Source organism: Pseudorca crassidens, chromosome 16, assembly GCF_039906515.1.
Source record: "Pseudorca crassidens isolate mPseCra1 chromosome 16, mPseCra1.hap1, whole genome shotgun sequence".
Lineage (NCBI taxonomy): Eukaryota > Metazoa > Chordata > Mammalia > Artiodactyla > Delphinidae > Pseudorca > Pseudorca crassidens.
Window position 1 is genome coordinate 54011805 of NC_090311.1, and position 18593 is coordinate 54030397.

An 18593-nucleotide genomic window follows, 5' to 3' on the forward strand; every position below is an offset into this window, starting at 1 on the left:
CCCACCCGCAAAGGAGACCAGCTGAACCAGATGATGCCGGGGGCCCTTCCTGCCCTGACATCCAGGGACATTACATCGGCCCGTCTGGCTCGAGGGCCACCTCCCCATGAAGCTGTCTTTCTCAAAACTCCATGCCCCTTGAGCTTGGGGGTGCTTCCAGAGCCTCTTGCTCTTGCCCTCATGAGGGTGCTTGATTCTGAAGCCCCCTTTGGGTCTCCCCTAGTGCTTAGTATGTGACAGACAACAGGATGCACTTCCAGAAAGGTGATCCCCAGCCCTTGCATTCTGAGGCTGAACCTGGGAGGCACTGTCCCCGTACCCCACACTGAGCACAACACACTGATGTTTAGTTTTGGGCTACTGGTGCAGAGGTCGGGAGAACCAGGCTGGTGAAGGGACAAGGCAGCCCCTCTTGGGGGAAGCAACAGCTCCAGAGAGGGGAAGGATTGCTGTCCTGGGAGAGCCACTCCCACCCTCCAGTTGCTTCCCTGTCTGTAAAATCAGGTGACCCGCAGGGCACCCCAGGCCGTTACATCCCGCAGAGTCAGTGCTTCTTCCCCATCTGTGAAACTTCTTGTCTACTAACTCTCTCTTGCTCTCTAGGCTCAGAGGTCCAGGAGACAGCTGTGTCTCCGCGTCTGGCAAAGAACAGGCCTGCAGTTAATACTCGCTCAACACATGGGGCAAACGGCAGAAGAGGGCGAAGTTTGCATCCGCACTGAAGAACTCTGCGGAGCTCACGCTGTTGCGATGCGGCGGCTGCTCTGTGATGGTGAGGTTCCCATCACATCCCTGCAGGACAGGAAGGGGAGCTGGGGCCTGTCCACTAGTCCCTCTGCGGGACCAGGTGGCCTGAGCCCCGCTCCCGCCCCCAGGTTCCGACAACTTGGAGGTCCTATGCGTGTGTACTGAGAGGCGGGGCCAGTCTTCCCAGACGGGGTCAGGACGTGCGGCCCGCGGCCCCCGGTGTCACAGCCCAGCGCCGGGCATTTTGTAGCTGGGTAGTCCCAGCAGTCTATTGAGGAGGACTTGGCAGAGACAACGGAGAGCCTCTGGTGTGCCCTGCCGTGACACGCAAGAGGTGGGGCGCTAACACCAGTACCGGCACAGGGCTGACGTCAGGCTGATGACCGGAAGCTCTGCTGTCTTTTCTGTGATCGCCTCCTTGGGTGCCAGCAGCTGAGGTTGGGCCTACAGATGCATTCCCAGCCCAGCCAGAGGGAACGCCGGGAGTCTGAGCCCAGAGGGGGCTGAGAAGGCCCAGAGCTCATGTGGGGGCTGCGCATGGGAATGAGGCCCCCCACCCCCAAGGACAGCCAGGGCCTCGGGAGCCGCCACCCTTCTCCAGCTTCTCCCTGAGCTGCTGCCCACCTGGAGGGGGTCTGGGCCTGACCCCGGCTCCTGGGTGTTTGAGGACGTCCCTGACATCTCCCCTCTTGGACCCAGGACATCCCCGTCAGTGTCCCAGCTGCATTCTAGCCCAAGTAAGGGTGGATGCCGAGGGGAAGCACATGGACCTTCAGGGAACTCAGGGTCTCTGGGCTCTAAACGCACTGGAAGCCCAAGCAGAAGGCACAGTTCTGAGACGGGGTGAAGCCAACCTGAGAAGAGGCGTGTGCCAGCAGAGCACTGGGTGATGCTCGGGAAGGGCCCCGTCCAGGTGAGGAATCAAGGTGGGCCTCTCGAGGAGCGTGTGCAGGGGCCACGATCCTGGGGTCTCTGTGTCTTCTGCAGGTGAACTACGTCCTTACCCAGGTACCCACATAGGCCATTTGCTGCCAACCCGTTTTCTGGGTGCTCGCTGAAGGCCCTGTGACACCCCCTCCAGGAAGTCCTTCTCCTGACCTCACGCTGAGTTCCACACACCCCAAGCTGCACCATTCCTTTGTGAGTTCCAGCTTAGACCTTATCTTTCCTGCTGAAGTCTTGGTTCCCGGAGGACAGGAGGTGTGGGTTCGCTTCCTTCGATCTTCACTGATCTCGCGGCTGAGGTGGCTGGGCACCCCACCGGGCAGCCTTCCTCCCGACAGAGCCCCAAGAAACATGCTGTCTGCCTTCCAATCACTTCTCCCATGTGCACGGCCTTTAGATCTTCACAGGGTTTTGTCTCATCTCTCACTCTTGGGTGTGAGGTGTCCTCATGTGGGTGCGAGGAATGAGGACCCAAGGAGGCTTAGTTCCTTACCCAAAGTCGCCCAGCTAGTGTCTATGCCAAGACAGAAGAGGATCCTCACAGCGGCTACTGCTTGCTAAGTGCCCGCCCATGCCGGCCCAGGGCCCGGCGCTTCACGTACAGCCCCCCTCACTCCCCAGGCAGCCCCAGGAGGTGGGCTGGATCCTCACTGCCTTTTACAAAAGAAGAAGCGGAGGCTCCAGGAGGTGACGTCACTTGCTCAGGGTCTTCTATATGGGAAATGCCAGAGCTGACCTCAACCTCAGGAGCACCTGACTCCTAAGATCCTGCCTTCTAGTCCAAGTTTCCCGAAGGTCAATCCATGCCCTTTTCAAGGGACTACCCACAGCACCCGTGTCCTCCCCACCTCCCACCCTGCCCACCGCTGCCAGCTGTCACACTCACCTCTCCCGGGTATGGCCTCTTTATGCTCTGAATGGGAAGGGACTGGGGCCGGGGGCCCGGGTAGGTCTGCTGGGGCATCCGCTGCCCGTGTGTGCCAAAGGGGCTGATGCCGGGTGGCCGGGGTTGGTTCATGCCCATGGGAGGGCCGCTCATCCCCGAGGGCGTCATGCCAGCCGCCATGCTTGCGGGGTTCATGCTGCCCCCCATGGAGGCAGGCCCCCGAGGCCCGGGCTGGTTCATGAATTGGCTGTTATACGCCTGGGTGGGACCCATCTGGAAAGAGGAACAGACCTTCAACGGGAGAAGAAGAAGAAAAAAAAAAAAAAAAAAAAGAATAAAATGCCACATGCATTGAAAGTGCAGGGAAGGAAGGAAGGGTGGGGGAGGTGGGGGGCTCGGGGCTGGAGGCTGGGCACTTTCCTGTGCGGCTGCAGCTGGTGACCAGGTCCCAAAGGACCCCCCCCCTCGTGGGCTCGCTGCTGCCCTCTGCAGGCCGCACAGGAAAGGTGCAGCCCGAGGGGTGGGGTGCGGTCACTCCAATGCACAGGCAGCGTTTCCAGGGAGGCAGGCAAGGAACGGGAAAGAGGGTGCAGGGGTGGGGAGGGGCATGGGAGGATGGAGGTGGATAAGGATGGAGGCAAGGGCCCCTTTCCTGGAAGCCCCAGCCCCGCCCTTGGTCCTCAGCCAATGGACACACACCCTCCATCTGCAGTCTGAGGCGGCCTCGGCTCCCACCTGTGCCCACCTGCCCTGCTGTCCCCATCCTGGACTTCCCACCTCCAGGCCTGTCCTGCATTTCTGCGGGGGGGCTCCCCCTCTCCTCACACCCCACCCCATCCTTCTGAAGGTCAGGGGAGCAGAGCTGGGACCTGGGCAGGACACACAGACGGGATGACTAGGAGAGCACTGGTCTTCAGGCCACCGGGGGGGACAGACTGGTGACAGGGCTACTTCAGACACAGCCTGCTCTTTGGTGAGTAGAGGCCCAGACTGCAACATGGAACATCGTTCCCCATACACAGACACACACGAGCCACCAACCCACACAGAACAAACACAAGCTCCCAAACACACCCCCACCACTCTCAACCACACTGATACGCCCACACCCTAACACACGCCCCTCCTTGTGCTTCTAAGAAAACCTAAGTGCACCCTGACGCCATCAGCTCCCCTCAGCACACAGACACCAACACCCCAGCTCTGATCCCCGGGGCTGTCTGCCTGGCGTGTGGCCCTTACCGGTCCATACTGGTTTATATCCTTATTCTGTGTTTCTTGCAAGGCTGCCACAGTGGCCGTAGCTGTGGCCGTGGCCGTGGCTGCTGCTGCTGCTACTGCAGCTGCTGCAGCAGCGGCTGCCGGCTGAGTGAAGTCAGCAGGCGGCCTGGTGTGCGGAGGGATGCCCATGCCAGCAGGGGCATTAGGACCCCCAGGGTAACTGCGAGGGAGAGAAGAAGGAAGAGTTAGATGCTGCCTGAATCTCAAGATGACCCCATGACACTCCCGCCTTGGGCGGGGAGGGAGAGGTCAGGCCGTGCCAGGCCCTTGTGTCCACAGCTCACAGAGCGGGGAGGTCTAGACTAAGAGCCAGGCGGGGACAGGGGCCTCCTGGGGGTTGTCAGCCCCTCGTGCCACTTGGCAACCACCAAGCCGCCAACTGCCGTGTTCCTGGAGCCCCACCCGGGTGCTAGACAGCCATCGCTCCTAGGTACTAGGTCATGGCGCCCTCGGGCACACCCGTCAGCCCACCTTCTGGAGGACACCTAGCCTCAGAGAACCCGAGCAACTGGCCCAGGGCCTCTGGCAGGGGAGGGCAGGGTGGGGATGCAGCTGGGCTTCACCACGAGGCCCTACTGCGCTGACATGTGGCAGGGCTGCAGTTGGCCCCAGGGTGCCTGGCAGGGGTGAGGCCACAGGGCAGCCCTGGGTAGAGCAGGGCTGGTGGCAAGAGGAGGAATGGAGTGTCTCTGCCCCACCCCACGCCCCTCCCTGCCCTCCCCCTCCCTTGGACCCAGGGACCCCAGCCCTGCATCTCTTCCTCCACACCAGCAGAGCAGAAGTGACCCTCCTGCCACGCAGCCCTCAGTGTCTCCCAACGTATAAAGACATGACACAGAGAAGGGGCATTTGAGAAATGCAACTGCAGCCCTTCAACCCCACGGGCTTGACGGCTCTCAGAACGCGCCCCGGCCGTGCAGCGTCTGGCCTGCCGGCCGGCCCCCACAATAAAGGGTGACTGTGCCCCGCAGGCAGACGGGATACCTGAGGAGAAGGGGAGCGCCAGGCTCCCCATGCTTCCCAGGCCAGGAAGCACGTGCTGGGATTCACACTTGACTCCTAAGCCTGCCTGGAGGGGAAGGCCAGGGCTGATGTGCCCCTTGCGAAGGCTGCTCCCCGCTCACCTGGCCCCGAAGCCCCCGCTGCCGGGGTAGTTGGGCCGGCCGTACATGCTCTGCGGGATGTAGGGCTGAGCGGGGCCGGCCTTGGCTGAGAACTGCTGCTGCTGCCCAGCAAACTGTGGGGAGTTGAGGCCGGGGTTGCTGGTAGTCATGCCCGACGCCATGGGGTTGCCGCCTGGATTCATGGGGTTGTTGGCATTGGCCATAGGGTTCCCGAGGACCTGTGGGCAGAGAGAGGGGCTGTCACCCAAGTGGGCACCCCAGGTGGCATGGAGATGGAAAAGGAAAAATGGCAGGGGTGGGGGTGGAGACAGAGGCAAAACAGGAAGGACGACTGAGGAAAAGGAGGAGAAGGGGGGGGCGTTCATTTCATCTGGGCACGGATGGTTGCCATGGTATATACATGATTAGAAGGGGGGAACCCAGCCCGGAAGCAGGCAGCGGAGATGAGCAGCCTGTGATGGAAGGCGGTGAGGCTGGTCCAGCACCAGGTGGCAGGTGGGAAAGCTCTGGACTTCTCAGCCCTCCTGCCCTGCAAAGCCGCCTGGATGCCCAAGGGTCAAGCCACACAGAGGCCCTGGGCTGCTGCTCTGTGAGGGCAAAGAGAAGCCCAACCTACCAGCTCTAGAGGGCGGCAGGGTCCTGGCCGAGGGGCTCCCTGTGGCCGAAGACCACAGGTAAGTGCACTGGTTCCCTCCAGGGCGGCAAGCGGCCCTGAGCCTTTCACGTGGCCATGGCAGAGGCCCAGCAGGGAGAGGAAGGAGTGGAGGAAGGAGGAAGGAACAGGAGCGGGAGGCAGGGTGGACTAGGGATGTGAAGTGGAGTTTGTCACAAGTTTTAGGCTCAATCTTTTGAAATCTAACCCAGGCCGTCCAGGGTCAGAGACCCCAGGTGTTGGAGCCCTGAGGCCAATAACACAGGAAGTTCTCCTGTTTATCCAACCAAAGTAAATGCCGGCCAGGAAAGAGCCCCTTGCTGTGTGTCAGGTGAAAAACATTCCCTCAGGAAGGCCCTAGGGTTGGTTGGGGCAGTGCACAGGGGCCAGGGGCCATCCTCCTGGGGCAGGTGTGGACCCATCCTGGGTAGAGGTGTGTCCACAGCTGGGTGTGCCCTGAAAGCTGGTCTTTCCAGCCGGGGAGAGCCTGGGAGAGTGACCAGGGCTAGCATGGCATGGTGACCCGAGGGCCTCAGGGTTCGAGGGATGACCCCGCCTGGGAGGGGCTGTTGCTGGGGGGAGGACAGGCTCTTACCTGGCTCTGGGATGTGTTGGTCACTCCCCAAACCGTGGTGACCACGGAGAGGGAGCCGGGAGGCTGGTTGGTGTTCTGCTGCCAAGGGACAGAGTCATAGGGGAACGACCCATCACTGCAGAGGGAGACAGGGTGGGGGTCCTCAGGGGCTGCAGACACAGGCACAGACGGAAGCACGCCGCATCCACTAACCCCACCATGCTCTGCGGCTCCCAGCCAGGCCCAGGTGACCCCCATTCTCAGTCAGTTCTGGATCCCCCGGCACGGTGTCCAACGCAGAACAGGTGCACACTGTAAGGTGACCGATCGTATGACAGCGACCTCTCCCCCCATCACCGTGGACGCGCCACCCCCACGGCTGTCTGTCTCACCTTAGCCCAAGTCCACAGGCCATGCTGCGGAGGAAGAGAGACCTGCAGGCTCAATCTAAGCTCTGCCTTCGACCACGCTCTGCTCTAAGCGGCTCTCCAGAAACAGCTCTGGTTCCTCTGCACCAGCTTCCCCTCAAAGCTTCCCCGTCCTTTCTCAGCAAAGGTCAGAAGGGCTCCAGTCTAAGTCTCGGTTCTTCCCCTTCCTCCTGACCCCTCAGAGTGAGGTGGCCGCCCTGCCCGGCTGATTTGGTCTTTGCCAGGAGCCTCCTTATGTCAGGTTTTCTTCCTGGATGACAGGTACTGGCCTACCTGCTGTGCTTCCTCCCCTGCTCCCACCCCGATCTCTCGCACACCTCCCTGCCAAGCCAATCTCCTTCAAACACCTAAGACACTCGGCACAATCAAAGACCTTCCTTCAACGGCTTCCAGTGTTTACACACAGAGTCCAAACTCACACAGCAGAATGGTTTACCCCATTGCTAATCCCACCCTACCCTGCTTCCCATCTTGGTTCCCACCTCTCTGGGAGCCCCTGGTCCCAGCTGTTCCCCCAGTCTCCTCTGTAGTCCCAGCAGTACCCACCTTGTTTGATGACATCTCCCGAGGGGCCCCCAAAGGTCAGAAGGCCCGACGCCCAGCCCTGCATACCGTAAGTGCTCAGAGGTGGCTTCCTATTGGTTGCCATGGTACAGATGGAGAGCGAGGTCCAGCAGACCCCAGGGAGAGGAGCAGAGGCACAGGCTCGAGGAGGAGCCAGCGAGGTCACGGTATAAAGAACCTGCCAGGGGTACCACCCCCAAGGAGTGCTGGGCTGGGGCTTCCTCTTCCCTGGAGCCGGTCCTGCGCTGACTCTCCAGCGCCTCTTACCGAGAGAAAATCCCAGACACGGCCCCAGAAAGGGCAGAAGAGCAGAGCACTCACATCTGTGCTACCACCTCTGCCCACGGCATCCCGCCGGGGGCGAGGCCTGCAAGGCAGCACTGCTGGGTAGCCGGGGAGTGGGGGCAGGTGGGAGAAGGGGCTTCTGGAGGAGGGCGGCTTGGTCGGAAAGCACCTCATGCCTCTCTCTGTCTGACTTGTGCCTTCAACACAGGAAGTCAGCAGAAAGCAAAGCTGACTCATCCCCCAGCCGAGCAGCCAGCCCAGGCCCTAGAGGTCGGGGCGACTGGGAACGGAGGTGTGGGGAGCCGGCCCAGAGGTCAGAATTCCGGGGAGGAGGCGCAGGACTGCACGCCAGGTGGGCAGAGGGGCGCCGGGGGTCTGAGCCTTGTGCCCTGCTCCTTGCCAGGCGGGGCCCTCGGTCAAGCTGGGTCAGACTGGAGGGAGGACCGTGTCACTGACTGCCCATGCTGTCTGCCTCACCTTGCTGCCCCCTTGCCTGGACACGCTCTCTGCTTGGCCAGCCCCTGGTTTCCTTCCTGTCTCTGCTCAGAAGTCACCTCACCGGAGCGGCTGTCCTGACCTCCTGGGAGAAGGGGATCCCCCCCAGCCCCAATCCCTTTTCCTCTCACTCTGGCCTTTTCTCGGTACTGTGGGTACAAGTCCTGCACCCGCCCCTCCCTGGCTCAGGGCCCCGGCACAAGTTTCCGAGCCTGCGCGCACTCAGTCTCCTCATTTGTTAAATGGGCGTAAGAACAACACACTCCCACCCCCGCTCTACTCTGTGGCTTCAGACTGCAGGTCATGACACAAGAGTGCGCTGTGACACTGAACCATGAGGGGGAAAAAAGAGGGAATAAAACAGAAAGTAATCAAGTGTGAGCACATAGTAAGGAGGAGTATCATCCCTTGAACTGACTTCTTGATGTTACGCACGAGCACACGTGTGCCCGGGGTCTCGGGGTAAACGTGCGCGTTACTGTGGATCTTGGGCCGGCTAGTCTGAACACGGGCCCCCGTGGCCTAAGTCTGACGCGGCTTAAAGAGGAGACTGCAGACAGAAAGGCTTCCTTAACTGGAACGTGACACAGGCTTTAGCATTACTCATGATTTCTGGGGGGAAAACAGCAGGCCTAGAACTGCGGGGAGAGGAGCCGTCCTCAGGGAACCAGGCTGACGGCCCCTGCCTCTGCAGGCCAGGTGTGACGTGGGAAAGGGAGTGAGGCCCAGATGCACAGGCCAAAGGTGACCGACAGCTCACACTCGCTGCATCTGGGGGGCACCGCTGGGGGGTCTGGGAGCCCAGAGAGCCCGGATGGGGCAGAGAAGCACAGGAAAACAAGCAGGGCCTGCCCCTCAGCACAGCTGGGCTGGAAGAAGCCCCGCTCTCCCAGGAGGTCACTGGGGACCCGGGGGCACCAGCTGGTCCCAGGGCTGGCACGCCAGTCTCACAGGGAGGCCCTGCAGGCTATGGTTTTAAACAACAAAGAGGAGACCCTGGACACCCGCCCTCCTTCGGGGCCCTCACCTTAGGTGTGCCTGGACTCAACACAGGACCCCAGCAACCGAGCAGAGCTTAGGCCCGAGTCTGTCCTCTCTCCCCAGAACTCCTGCCCCATAAGCTCCCACCAACCCTCCAGGCTGAGGTCTGGTTCCGGCCGAGGTGCACGCCTGGCAGGCTCAGGAAGTAAAGCCCCCCGGGAGCCCCTCCGAGCCTGGCGGGGACCCACAGCTGCTGCCTCACCTCCTCAGGCGGGGAGGCCCCAGCTCCCTGGGATACAGGCCCTCGAGCAAGCTCCCAACTGCCCTGCAGCTCGTGGGTGGACCTTGTGGGCGGAAACCGGCTCCTTCCTGTTTTGTCCCCTCCGCCCCGAGCTCAGTGAGAAGCAAACTTAACCAAGGTTCCCAAACTGGGCATTCCGCTGTCTGGCTGGACGGTTCACCCCAGAGCCCAGGTGCACACCTGGCGTGTGCGGGGTACACGTACGTGTGCGCGCGCGCACACAGGCCCTGCTGGCACGATGCTCTCCACGCGTGCGGGGGGGGGAGACAGGCACATGCTGTAGGGTGGTCTCGGGGACCCGCTCGCCCCCACTCGCACCTGCTACAAAAGCAGAAGTGGCAGCCGCACCGACAGGGCTGTGACTCATCTCCTGGGGAGACGGCTCCTGCTGGCGCGGAAAAGGCACTCGCCCCCATGGGCCCACGGTGGCAGTCAGCCCTGCCGACGTCTCTGCCCAGACTCAGACACTGCTGTCGGGGCCGGGGGCGGGGTGCTGCCTGGCTCCCGGTGCCCGAGGGTCAAGGACCAGCCAGGCTCTTGGGCCCTACCAGGGTGGGAGGGGCTCAGGGTGCTGAAGAGGAGGCCTAGGGGCTTGGGGGTGGCCGGAGGCCGCGTCCCTCCTCTCCAAGTACTATTTCCCCAGCAGACATGCTCAGCCCAGGTCAGAGGTCCCTGGCATTTCAGGGCTGCCCACTGGGAACCACTTCCCTCCACCTGTCCATACCTGGTTCAGAGGGAGGCCAGCGCCCCTGGGATCTGAGAACCCACTCTTAGTAGTCCTGCCCAGCTCTGCACACCTGCAATCCAGCATGGTCTGGTCTCATGCCACAAGCCACCCCCAGACACAGTCCCGTCCAGTCAAACCTGCCCCAAGAATCCTGTTCCACCTACAGAGGCACCAGTGCCAGAAGCCACTAGGATTCTCAGCAGCGTTCTGCCAAGCGACTCCCAACACAGGGGCAGCTGCTTCCCTACCTCTGGGCCTCTTCTCGGACTCGGATGCTTCGTCCTCACCCTGAAAGACGCCACTCATCCTTTCCAGGCTCCTCTTCCAAAGGCTACCTCTTCCAGGAAGCCCTCGCCCCATCCACTGGTCTGACCTCCACTTTCTCCTCACATTTCTGGGGCCCAAGTGGGAGCCTGAGCGAAAGCCCTCCTGCCTTTTTCCTTCTGCCCCGGGAGCCCCAGGTTCTCCGGCTACCTGTGCCTGGCATGATGTCTTCACACACCTGCAGGGCTCAGGAAGCTTCTAATAAAAGTGTCAGAAAGAAACACCGCCTCTCTGTGCTTGACCTCAGAGGGATGCCTTAGAATGAATGAATGCATTCATTCATTAAGCCTGACTGCTGACCACCTACAGTGTGCCTGTGACCACATGGGCACCGGCACCCAGGAAGCGAGAGGTCCTGCCCTCCAGGGAGGGGGACAGAGGCCTCAGTGTGCCATCCCTCGCCACACCCAGGGATGAGAAGAGCCCCTCACTCAGAGGGCGGCCGTGAGGATTAGGTGACCTCACATGGGTAAGGCAAGGCCTAATACAGCCGGGTACCCCCGAACTACTGGCTGCTCTTACCACTGCTGTGATTCACTGAGTGGCTTCTACATGTAAGGAACCGCGTGAAGTGACTTTCACACAAGAACTCATTTAATCCCTTGAAGTGGGCTCCACAGACACATGCCTTAGGATCTGAGGCTCCCAGGCTCCCAGAGGTAGTCAAGGGTAAGGTTGATAGTGGGCCTGGCCACTGTCCCAGGGAGCTTAGGGTCCAGTAAGGTGGCGCTTCCCTGTACAAAGATGGCGATAATGCAAGGAAGCCTCCACTACAAAGGCCATCAAGGCCATGAGAACTCCAAGAAGGGGCATGACTTCCTCAAGGTTCTTGGGGAAGCCAGCCAGGGAAGGCACACAGGAGACGTGAGTTATGCTTCAATGACTGGCTGCAGACAAAACCCAAACAGTGTCCCAGGACAAAACCACCTTATACATCAAATCACTAGCTTTGGCCTGGACTGAGTATACTGGCAAATATTCAAGGACTCTGACTAAACATTTTTTTAGCTAATATTCAAATGGCAGAGGGAGGCCTCAAAGCACAGTGGTTAACTATCTGGGCTCGGAACTTAGATTCTTTGGGGTCAAACCTCGGCTCTGGTAGGCCACTGATGATTTCTATGACCTGAGCCCTGTTACCTAAGTCAGCCTCAACTTTCTTATCTGTAAAGTGGGACTAATACTAATATGCTTAGGATGAAACATACAAATACAGGTAAAATTCTGCACAGTGCCTGGCAGACAGTCTCTGCTCAACTGTACCTATACTTTTCTCTCCATTTCTCCAGCTCAAGTGGGGTGTAGGTACCCATATTTACTTGAAGATACAGTGATGGTGCTTAGAAGTTTTGCAAATAGGCTATCAATGGGAGGGGGTGTTATTATCATTCCTGCCTGTTGAACATACGTTCCAAGCCTCTGAGGCTTTCCTTAGTGTTCCTCTGCCTTCCTTTCTCTCATAAACTCCTATCTATACTTCGGAGCCCAGCCTGGATGCTCCCTTTTGTGACTCTCCTAAGCAGACCACCAAGGACATTTTACTCTGTTCACTTAGCACTTCTTTTCATATATTTTACAAAGAGCTTTTCACACTGTAGTTACAGCAGACGGTTTACACGTCTGTTTGCCAGCCCCATGGGCACTGACCAATATTTGCTAAATATGAGAAAATGAGTAAAGAGGGAGTGATGATTCCTGGTTCCCGGGCACCTCCTGTGAAAGTGTCTACACAGACATTCATGGAGGGAAGCGGGAGGGAGGGCTGCAGTATTTCTTCCCTTGCACTTCTCAGAGCCACTTTATTTGGGAGAAATAACAAATTCCTATTAAGGGTATCGTCAGACCTTAATTAATTTCCCTCATCCGGCTCTACTCGTCCCGTCTCTGCGCAAGGCTGTAGTGTTACCACTAATGACACACCAAGCCAGTGAGGAGCTGACGCTCCCACCATCTTTAATTTAGGGGGACCATTAGCAGCTCTCTCCATCATCACAATTAGTGGGGGCTGCTTCCTTCCCTCCCTGCGGTGAAACCCAGAGAGGAACTGGTGCAGCTAACTGCGTATTAGAGGGCTTTAAATTTTTTCAAGAGGAAGGAGAAAAGGAAAAGATCCTTGCATCTTGGCAATCTGGAACTGACGGATTTATAGATCCTTCAGTCTCCCTTTCATTACTTTTTTCTTTTTTCCTGGGGGCAAGAAGAGGGGTCTATTACAAACTGAGCTTTCGGTGTGGCTGTACAAAAAAGAGCTAAAAATGAAAAGCGGTGAAGGTGGTGTGATGGGACCAAGGAAAGAAGAGGACCGGCAGTCAGTTTTGCTTGATCCCTTCTTTGTTGGTTGACCGTGAATGAGCACATCTGAGTCTGATGGCCCCAGGCTGAGGGTTCAGAGAATAATGACTCGTCCACGGGGCTCCCCGTGTCCAAGCCTGGCAACAAGCGTTAAGTCCTCTGCTGCTGTCATTCCATTGCTACATGTGAGGCAACGGAGGTAGAGAGAGGATACAGAGCTGCCCAAAGTGACCCAGAGAGAAGACGGCAGAGCTGAAACTCAATGCTGGGCAGCTTGGCTCCAGGGCCTGTACCCCGCCTGCTACACGGAGTGGAGCACAGGGTCCTGCTCAGGATTGGAGGGGAGCACAGGGCCGTGCCCAGAATCCGAGGGGAGCCCCAAGGCCCCTCCCAGGAACCTCTCCTCTGGGGGTTGCAAATCCCTCACCTGGAGGGGAAGGGTGGCACCCCTCGGTCTTGGAGGCTTCCCCAGCTCTAGTGGACTTTGACTGTAATCAAATGAAGAGCATACACAAGATTTATTAGGCTTTCCATTACTGTTGTAGCACTGACTTGCACGTGGACAATGCGCTCATCACAAACGGCTTTTTCAGCCACTCACTAAATATCTGGAAGAAGACAGAAATATTTGTTGGCGACAAGTCTGGGTCACTGCAGGGCCTGTGAAGGGATCCTGCTGCCTGGCCGCAGGCCCGAGGCTCCTTCCTGCCCTGGGCTGGCCTCTCCCAGCCTCCCTTCTCCTGTGCGGTGCTCTGCGCACCTCTATAAAGTGGGAGGACGGCACACCGACGGCTCAGTGGTCAGGACCAGACGGGGATGAGCCCACAGGCTGCTCCACGAACCACAGCGCGAGCCAAACGTGTGGGTACCCAGGATTCCTCCTAACCGCTGGCACGCTCAGAAGCTGGCTCCAGGGGTCCTTGGCACAGGCCCCAACTCACAGACTGATGCTGTGGGGCTGACCTCCGTGGCCTGTGATGGATGTGACCGTGACGCCTGAACTACAGAAATACAACAGTCACAGCCTCCTAGTCCACCGGCCTGGGGCTTCAGGCATCCGGGCTCCCTCACCCTCTCCTGTTTGCTTGTCCTCAGAACCTTCAGACAAGGACCCCTGCGTCTTGGAATAGCCACACACCTCCGAGCACCGAATCCTGAACACGCAGGGTCCCTAAGCTCACCCCCCGCCTGAGGTCTCCTTAATGAAAGGGGAAGAGAAGCTTCCTTCCTCCAAGTCATTCAGTACAGCGGTGGAGGACGGCGGGCAGAAGACTTTCCTAGCTGTGACAGTATTTGACTTTCTCTTCCACTTTCTTTCCTCCTTGTTTGGGAAATTACATGAGGGACTTAGAAGGTGATGCACCCCGTTGGAGTTTCTCTGGAAATAAGGGACTCCCCACCTTGGGGAAAGGCATAACGTTACAGGTAGAGAGCAGCCGATCTCTAATCACAGGCCACAATGCGCCCTCGGAACAGCCCTGGTCTGAATGGACATGGGTTGGGCCTTGTTCAACAGATGATACTTCCTTCTGGTCTCAACCGTCCCACTATAAATCGGGAAATAGGGCGAGGTGTGGCGTAGGATCGGGTTAATGACCAGATACTACGTCACTGGTCTTGAATGGCTAGTGGGAGGGTGAAGGGTAGAGCGCTGTGTGTGGTTCGGCGCCCTGCCCCTCCCTGGCTGTGTGTTCTTAGGCAAGTCATTGTCCTGCTCTGGGCATTTCCCTTCCAGTTCTGTCCTTGGGGTGTAGGATATGGTCCAGAATGCCTGTCACCGTGCTCTGTTGTTACCCATCAACACTTAGCATGTCTTCCAATGCACACAGCTCTCCCTTCTCTGAGAGGCCGCCTGCTTCACCCTCTCTAGCACTCCATGGGCACATACAAGGGGCTGAAGAGGGGTGTGTGTGTGTGTGTGTGTGTGTGTGTGAGCTTCCAGCCCAAGTCCTTCAAGGTCAAGGCCCATATCCTCTGGGCCTCTTGACTGTCTCACCCTGGCCATCTTCCTCCTAGAGAACCCCAAAGTCACTCACCCTAACCCTGCCTCCACCTGCCAGCTCCCAATTTTGCCTCACTGAGTCTTATTTTCCCAACCAGTGAGAGTCAGCTCCTGGAGCAGAGACACCCTTCATCTGTTTAACCCTAGGACCAGGCAGTCTCATGCTTTCAGCTCAACTCAGCAGAGACCTGGCCAAGGGCTGGCTGCGGTCACGGCCAAGCGGGTCTGTGGCAGGTCCCTGGAGGGGCTGGCCTGCCATCAGAGGCAGCTTTACTGAAATGACCCGGAGGAGGGATGGCTGAGAAGGACGTGAGACGTGGGATCGTGAGAGGCAGGATGACTCTGGCAGGATGGAGAGTTAAGGAGGTAAAAGGTAGCAAGGGTAAACGCAAAGTGTGTAGCTTGGGCTGCTCTCAGCCACAGCCTGTACTCAGCAGCTGGGCAGCAGTTCAGCTGGAGAAGACCTGCGGCTTTCTGGCCGAGTGGGGGGGCAAGAGGGGGAAGGTGGACGGAGGAGGGTTTTGCCTCTCTAGAGCAGTGGTTCTTAACCACAGGTGATACCTCCACCCCCCAAACATGTGAGAGTCCTTTAGCAATGCCTGGGGGTCACTAGGAGAATCGAGTGGGCAGGGACCAAGACGTGACATGCCCTGCAAACCCCTGCACCATAAAAAACTACTCTGGCCCAAATGCCAACAGTACCCCGTCCTCAGAAACACCTACAGAAGGGGGCTGTTCCAAGCATCAGAGCTGTCAGAGTCCTGACCGAGGGCATAAGGAGGCAGTGACCCTGAGAAGGATCTGACCGAGGCAGGGAACCAGCCACATGTTGGGGGCCATCCTGCTCGGGCAGGTGCTGGACCGAAGAACTCTAAGTTCCCTTCTGGCTCCAAGAATCAACTAACTCTAATTCGATTGACAAAGCGTGGCCAGTACCAGACTTCCCGGCAGCGCCTCGATGGTGGGACCCAGGTGTCCTGCAGCGTGCTCTGGGCACAGGGAGAGCAGACAGCATGACAGTCCCTGTTGTTCCAGGGTCAGCCCGAACAGCGCTCGCAGAGAACATCCCCAGCTCAGCGAGAGACGTGGAGATAATGAACTGGGGCACTTGCCGGTCCTGACCACGTGCTCCTTCTGAGGCTGGTGAAGGGCAGACTGGACAGTTGCTCAGTGCCTGATGGCCTCTGGCAAGCCCAGTCCCACCTGTGATGCTGGGTTTCTGGTGGCCCTGCCCAGTGCTGATGGTCCAGCCGCACAAGGCTCCTGTCTGGAAGGCCTGGGCTGTGACCACCAGCCCGGTGACCTTCCTGAGCCCCTTCCAGCCCTGCCTGAGACCCTGCTTAGGAAAGAGGGAAGGCTCCGGGTTCAGGAAGGCTAACTTTCTGCCAGAAGTCTAGAACCTGAAGAAGAGACGGCCCTCCACCAAAGGGACAAAGCAGTCAGGCTGGGTAAGCCCAGAGCTTTCAGCCTGTTTTGATGGGGGAGAAACGGCGCTCACCCGCGAGGATTTAAAACATGACAATTGCATTTTAGAAAATGTACTATCCTCCCAGCTGTTCAGGGGCACCCACCCCATTTCTCCCACCTGAGGCGCATTTCCAAGGAGACCTGGGGGCCTGAAGGGGGGCTGTCCAGCATCCACCCAAGCGGGCCCCGGACCCACCCCTGGTGGCGTGTGCCCACTCACCTGTGTGACAGAGTGGGTTTCATGGAGCTCATGGAGTTGAGGGGAGGCTGCATGGGGAGTTTCCCAGGGGGGTCGCTCTGGCGGCTCTTCTGATGTCGGAGCAGCAGCAGGCGGCCGAGCTCCTCGCACCAGGAGGACAGCAGGGCTGCAAGGAAGGACAGGATGGTCAGCAGGCTCCTCGGCCACCTCACCCACCCAGACTGGGTGCTCCTGATGCTGGCTTCGCCTCCACCTTGGTGTGACACCAGGAGAGTCACTAAGCCTCCTCAGGAGGCCTCAGTGTTCTCACCTGTATAGTGGGGCTAACACACCTAAAGGAAGGAGGACTGAAAAGCTGCTGTTACTGTAGGAATGGATCAGAGGAGGGCTGACCGCAACGGCAAAGAGGAGAGAGTCAAGACGACAGAGCAGACAGCAGAGGCGGTGCCAAGAGGAGACTGGAGAGGGGCAGAGGGGCCAAGCACAGACCTGTGCCCTGGGCCCAGGTCAGGAACTGCTGGCCGCCCCCGGACGTCTCAGTGAAGCCCACCCCCCTCGGACTCTGGACAATGGGCTCAACATGGCTTCCTCCCCATGGGTGGGACCCCAAATCACAAGGTTTAAACAAAATCCGGATCCTTCCTGGAACCTGTTGACGTTCCCAGGAGTGCCTGCAGGGTTCTCCCTGACACTCCTCCCCCAAAAGTATCCTGCTCGCTGAGCACACATGCACCCACCTTCCGGTCAGGACTGCGACAGGTTCCTGCACTGCTGGGCACAGATGCTTGAAAGGACAAAGGATTTCCAGGGCAGAGAGTGGCCCAGGGGCTGAACTAGAGTCTGCCAGGGGCACCAAAGGCGGAAGCACAGGAGAACCCTCCACATCCAGGCTTAAGGAGGCCTCGGAAACCAAGAGAAAAGCCACCGGAATGAACTGCGTGCTGGGGGACTTTCTTTCATCCTGAACTGTGCCGGTGCGGCCACCAGAGGCCAAAAGCACCCTCAGGGTCAGTGTTTCTGGCCAGTCCTTCCAAAGCGCATAAAGGAGCTGAGGTTTGGGGAAGTCAGGAGTCAGGAAGGCTGGGTTGTCACCACCTTGCTGTGTGACCCTAAGGAGCTCACAGACCCTCTCTTGGCCTCAGTTTGCCAGCAGGGAAAGAGGAGTAAAGACCCCTGCCCTGCCTTTCCTCCAGGGCTGTGGTCAGGGGCAGGAGGGGAAACTGCGGAGACCGTGGAAGCAAAAACGGCTGATCACAGCCCAGCCAACGCCTCACTCCTGCCACGAGTAATCAGCCAGACTGATCTGACAGTCCTGGAACGCGTCGACCTGGTCAGGCAACCAGGAGCCTTTTGAACCAGGACTGCTCAGCCACTAGGCTGGATGCAGAGCCCACTTGCTTGTTTCCAGGGTCTCCCACGTGGACGCCGTGCAACATGCTTCTGTCCTTTTCTCGAATCCACCCCATGTGATGCAGGATATCAGCTCTCATCCCCATCTACAGATGAGCGGACTGCTTCACTGCTCAGGCAGGTGAAGTCATTCGTTCACAGTAACCACAGTCAGAGACAGGCAGACACACAGATGGTGCCCCTGCTGCACATCCTGGTGGTGAAGCCCAAGGCTGAACCAGAATGTGGGGGAGGAGATGAAACTCTTCAAAAGGCCAAAACCAAGAGGCCATGGTCGCTAGCCCCTCTGATTCAATGAGAAACGCTTCGGGCCTCATCTGAATCACACCCCTTTCCTCGTTCAGCAGGCACTGGGGGAGGACGCACAGACACACAAGGCCCCGGGGTGGCAGCACAGGGCTGCCGCTTCAAACCGCTCAGATCCCGGAGAGGCTGCCCCATCAGCCCAAGGCCCCGAGAGGCAGGGCTGGGGGCCCTCTGAGACCCTGCCAGGCTCTGCCCGTGCCCGTGGCCCAGGCAATCTCTGCCAGGAGTGCAGAGCGAGTGGGGCCCAGCATCTTTAGGAGCAGCAGGAGAACCCCGTCCATCGAGTCCTGCTGAGAGCTGGCTGGGAGGGAGGTGCCCATGTTCCCAGGGGTCTGCTGGGGACCAAAGGACAAAAGAAGGGCAGTGGTTTTCGTGAGAATGGGGTGGGGTGGTGAAGGGTCCCGCCGGGGTCACCAGGTGTGCAAAACTGCTCAACCAGAGAGGAAAGCGAGGCTGAGATACAGCCCGTGCCCTTCCCAACAGGGCACCTGTTTCTCCCTCCAGGAGGGGGTGCCAGTGGGCGAGCTGCGTCTTAAAGCTGTGTCCTGCCCCTCTCTGTGGGCCTCACCATACCACCACCTGCACAGGGAGGAGGGTGCCAGA

General features: G+C 59.0%; 1 protein-coding gene across 10 annotated transcripts in view; it reads right to left on the reverse strand.

The window, feature by feature from the left end:
• Positions 1 to 18593, reverse strand: part of ZMIZ1 (zinc finger MIZ-type containing 1) — a 185870-nt gene that overhangs the window by 16599 nt on the left and 150678 nt on the right. For 9 of the 10 annotated variants that reach the window (XM_067710390.1, XM_067710388.1, XM_067710391.1 and 6 more), the window contains 5 exons: positions 16296 to 16440; positions 6231 to 6345; positions 4984 to 5201; positions 3821 to 4019; positions 2579 to 2869 (listed from right to left, as the gene is read on the reverse strand). In XM_067710390.1, the coding sequence (XP_067566491.1) occupies positions 2579 to 2869; positions 3821 to 4019; positions 4984 to 5201; positions 6231 to 6345; positions 16296 to 16440 (968 nt within the window). The remainder of the gene's footprint in view (positions 1 to 2578; positions 2870 to 3820; positions 4020 to 4983; positions 5202 to 6230; positions 6346 to 16295; positions 16441 to 18593) is intronic. The other variant, XM_067710389.1, reaches the window with a different exon arrangement.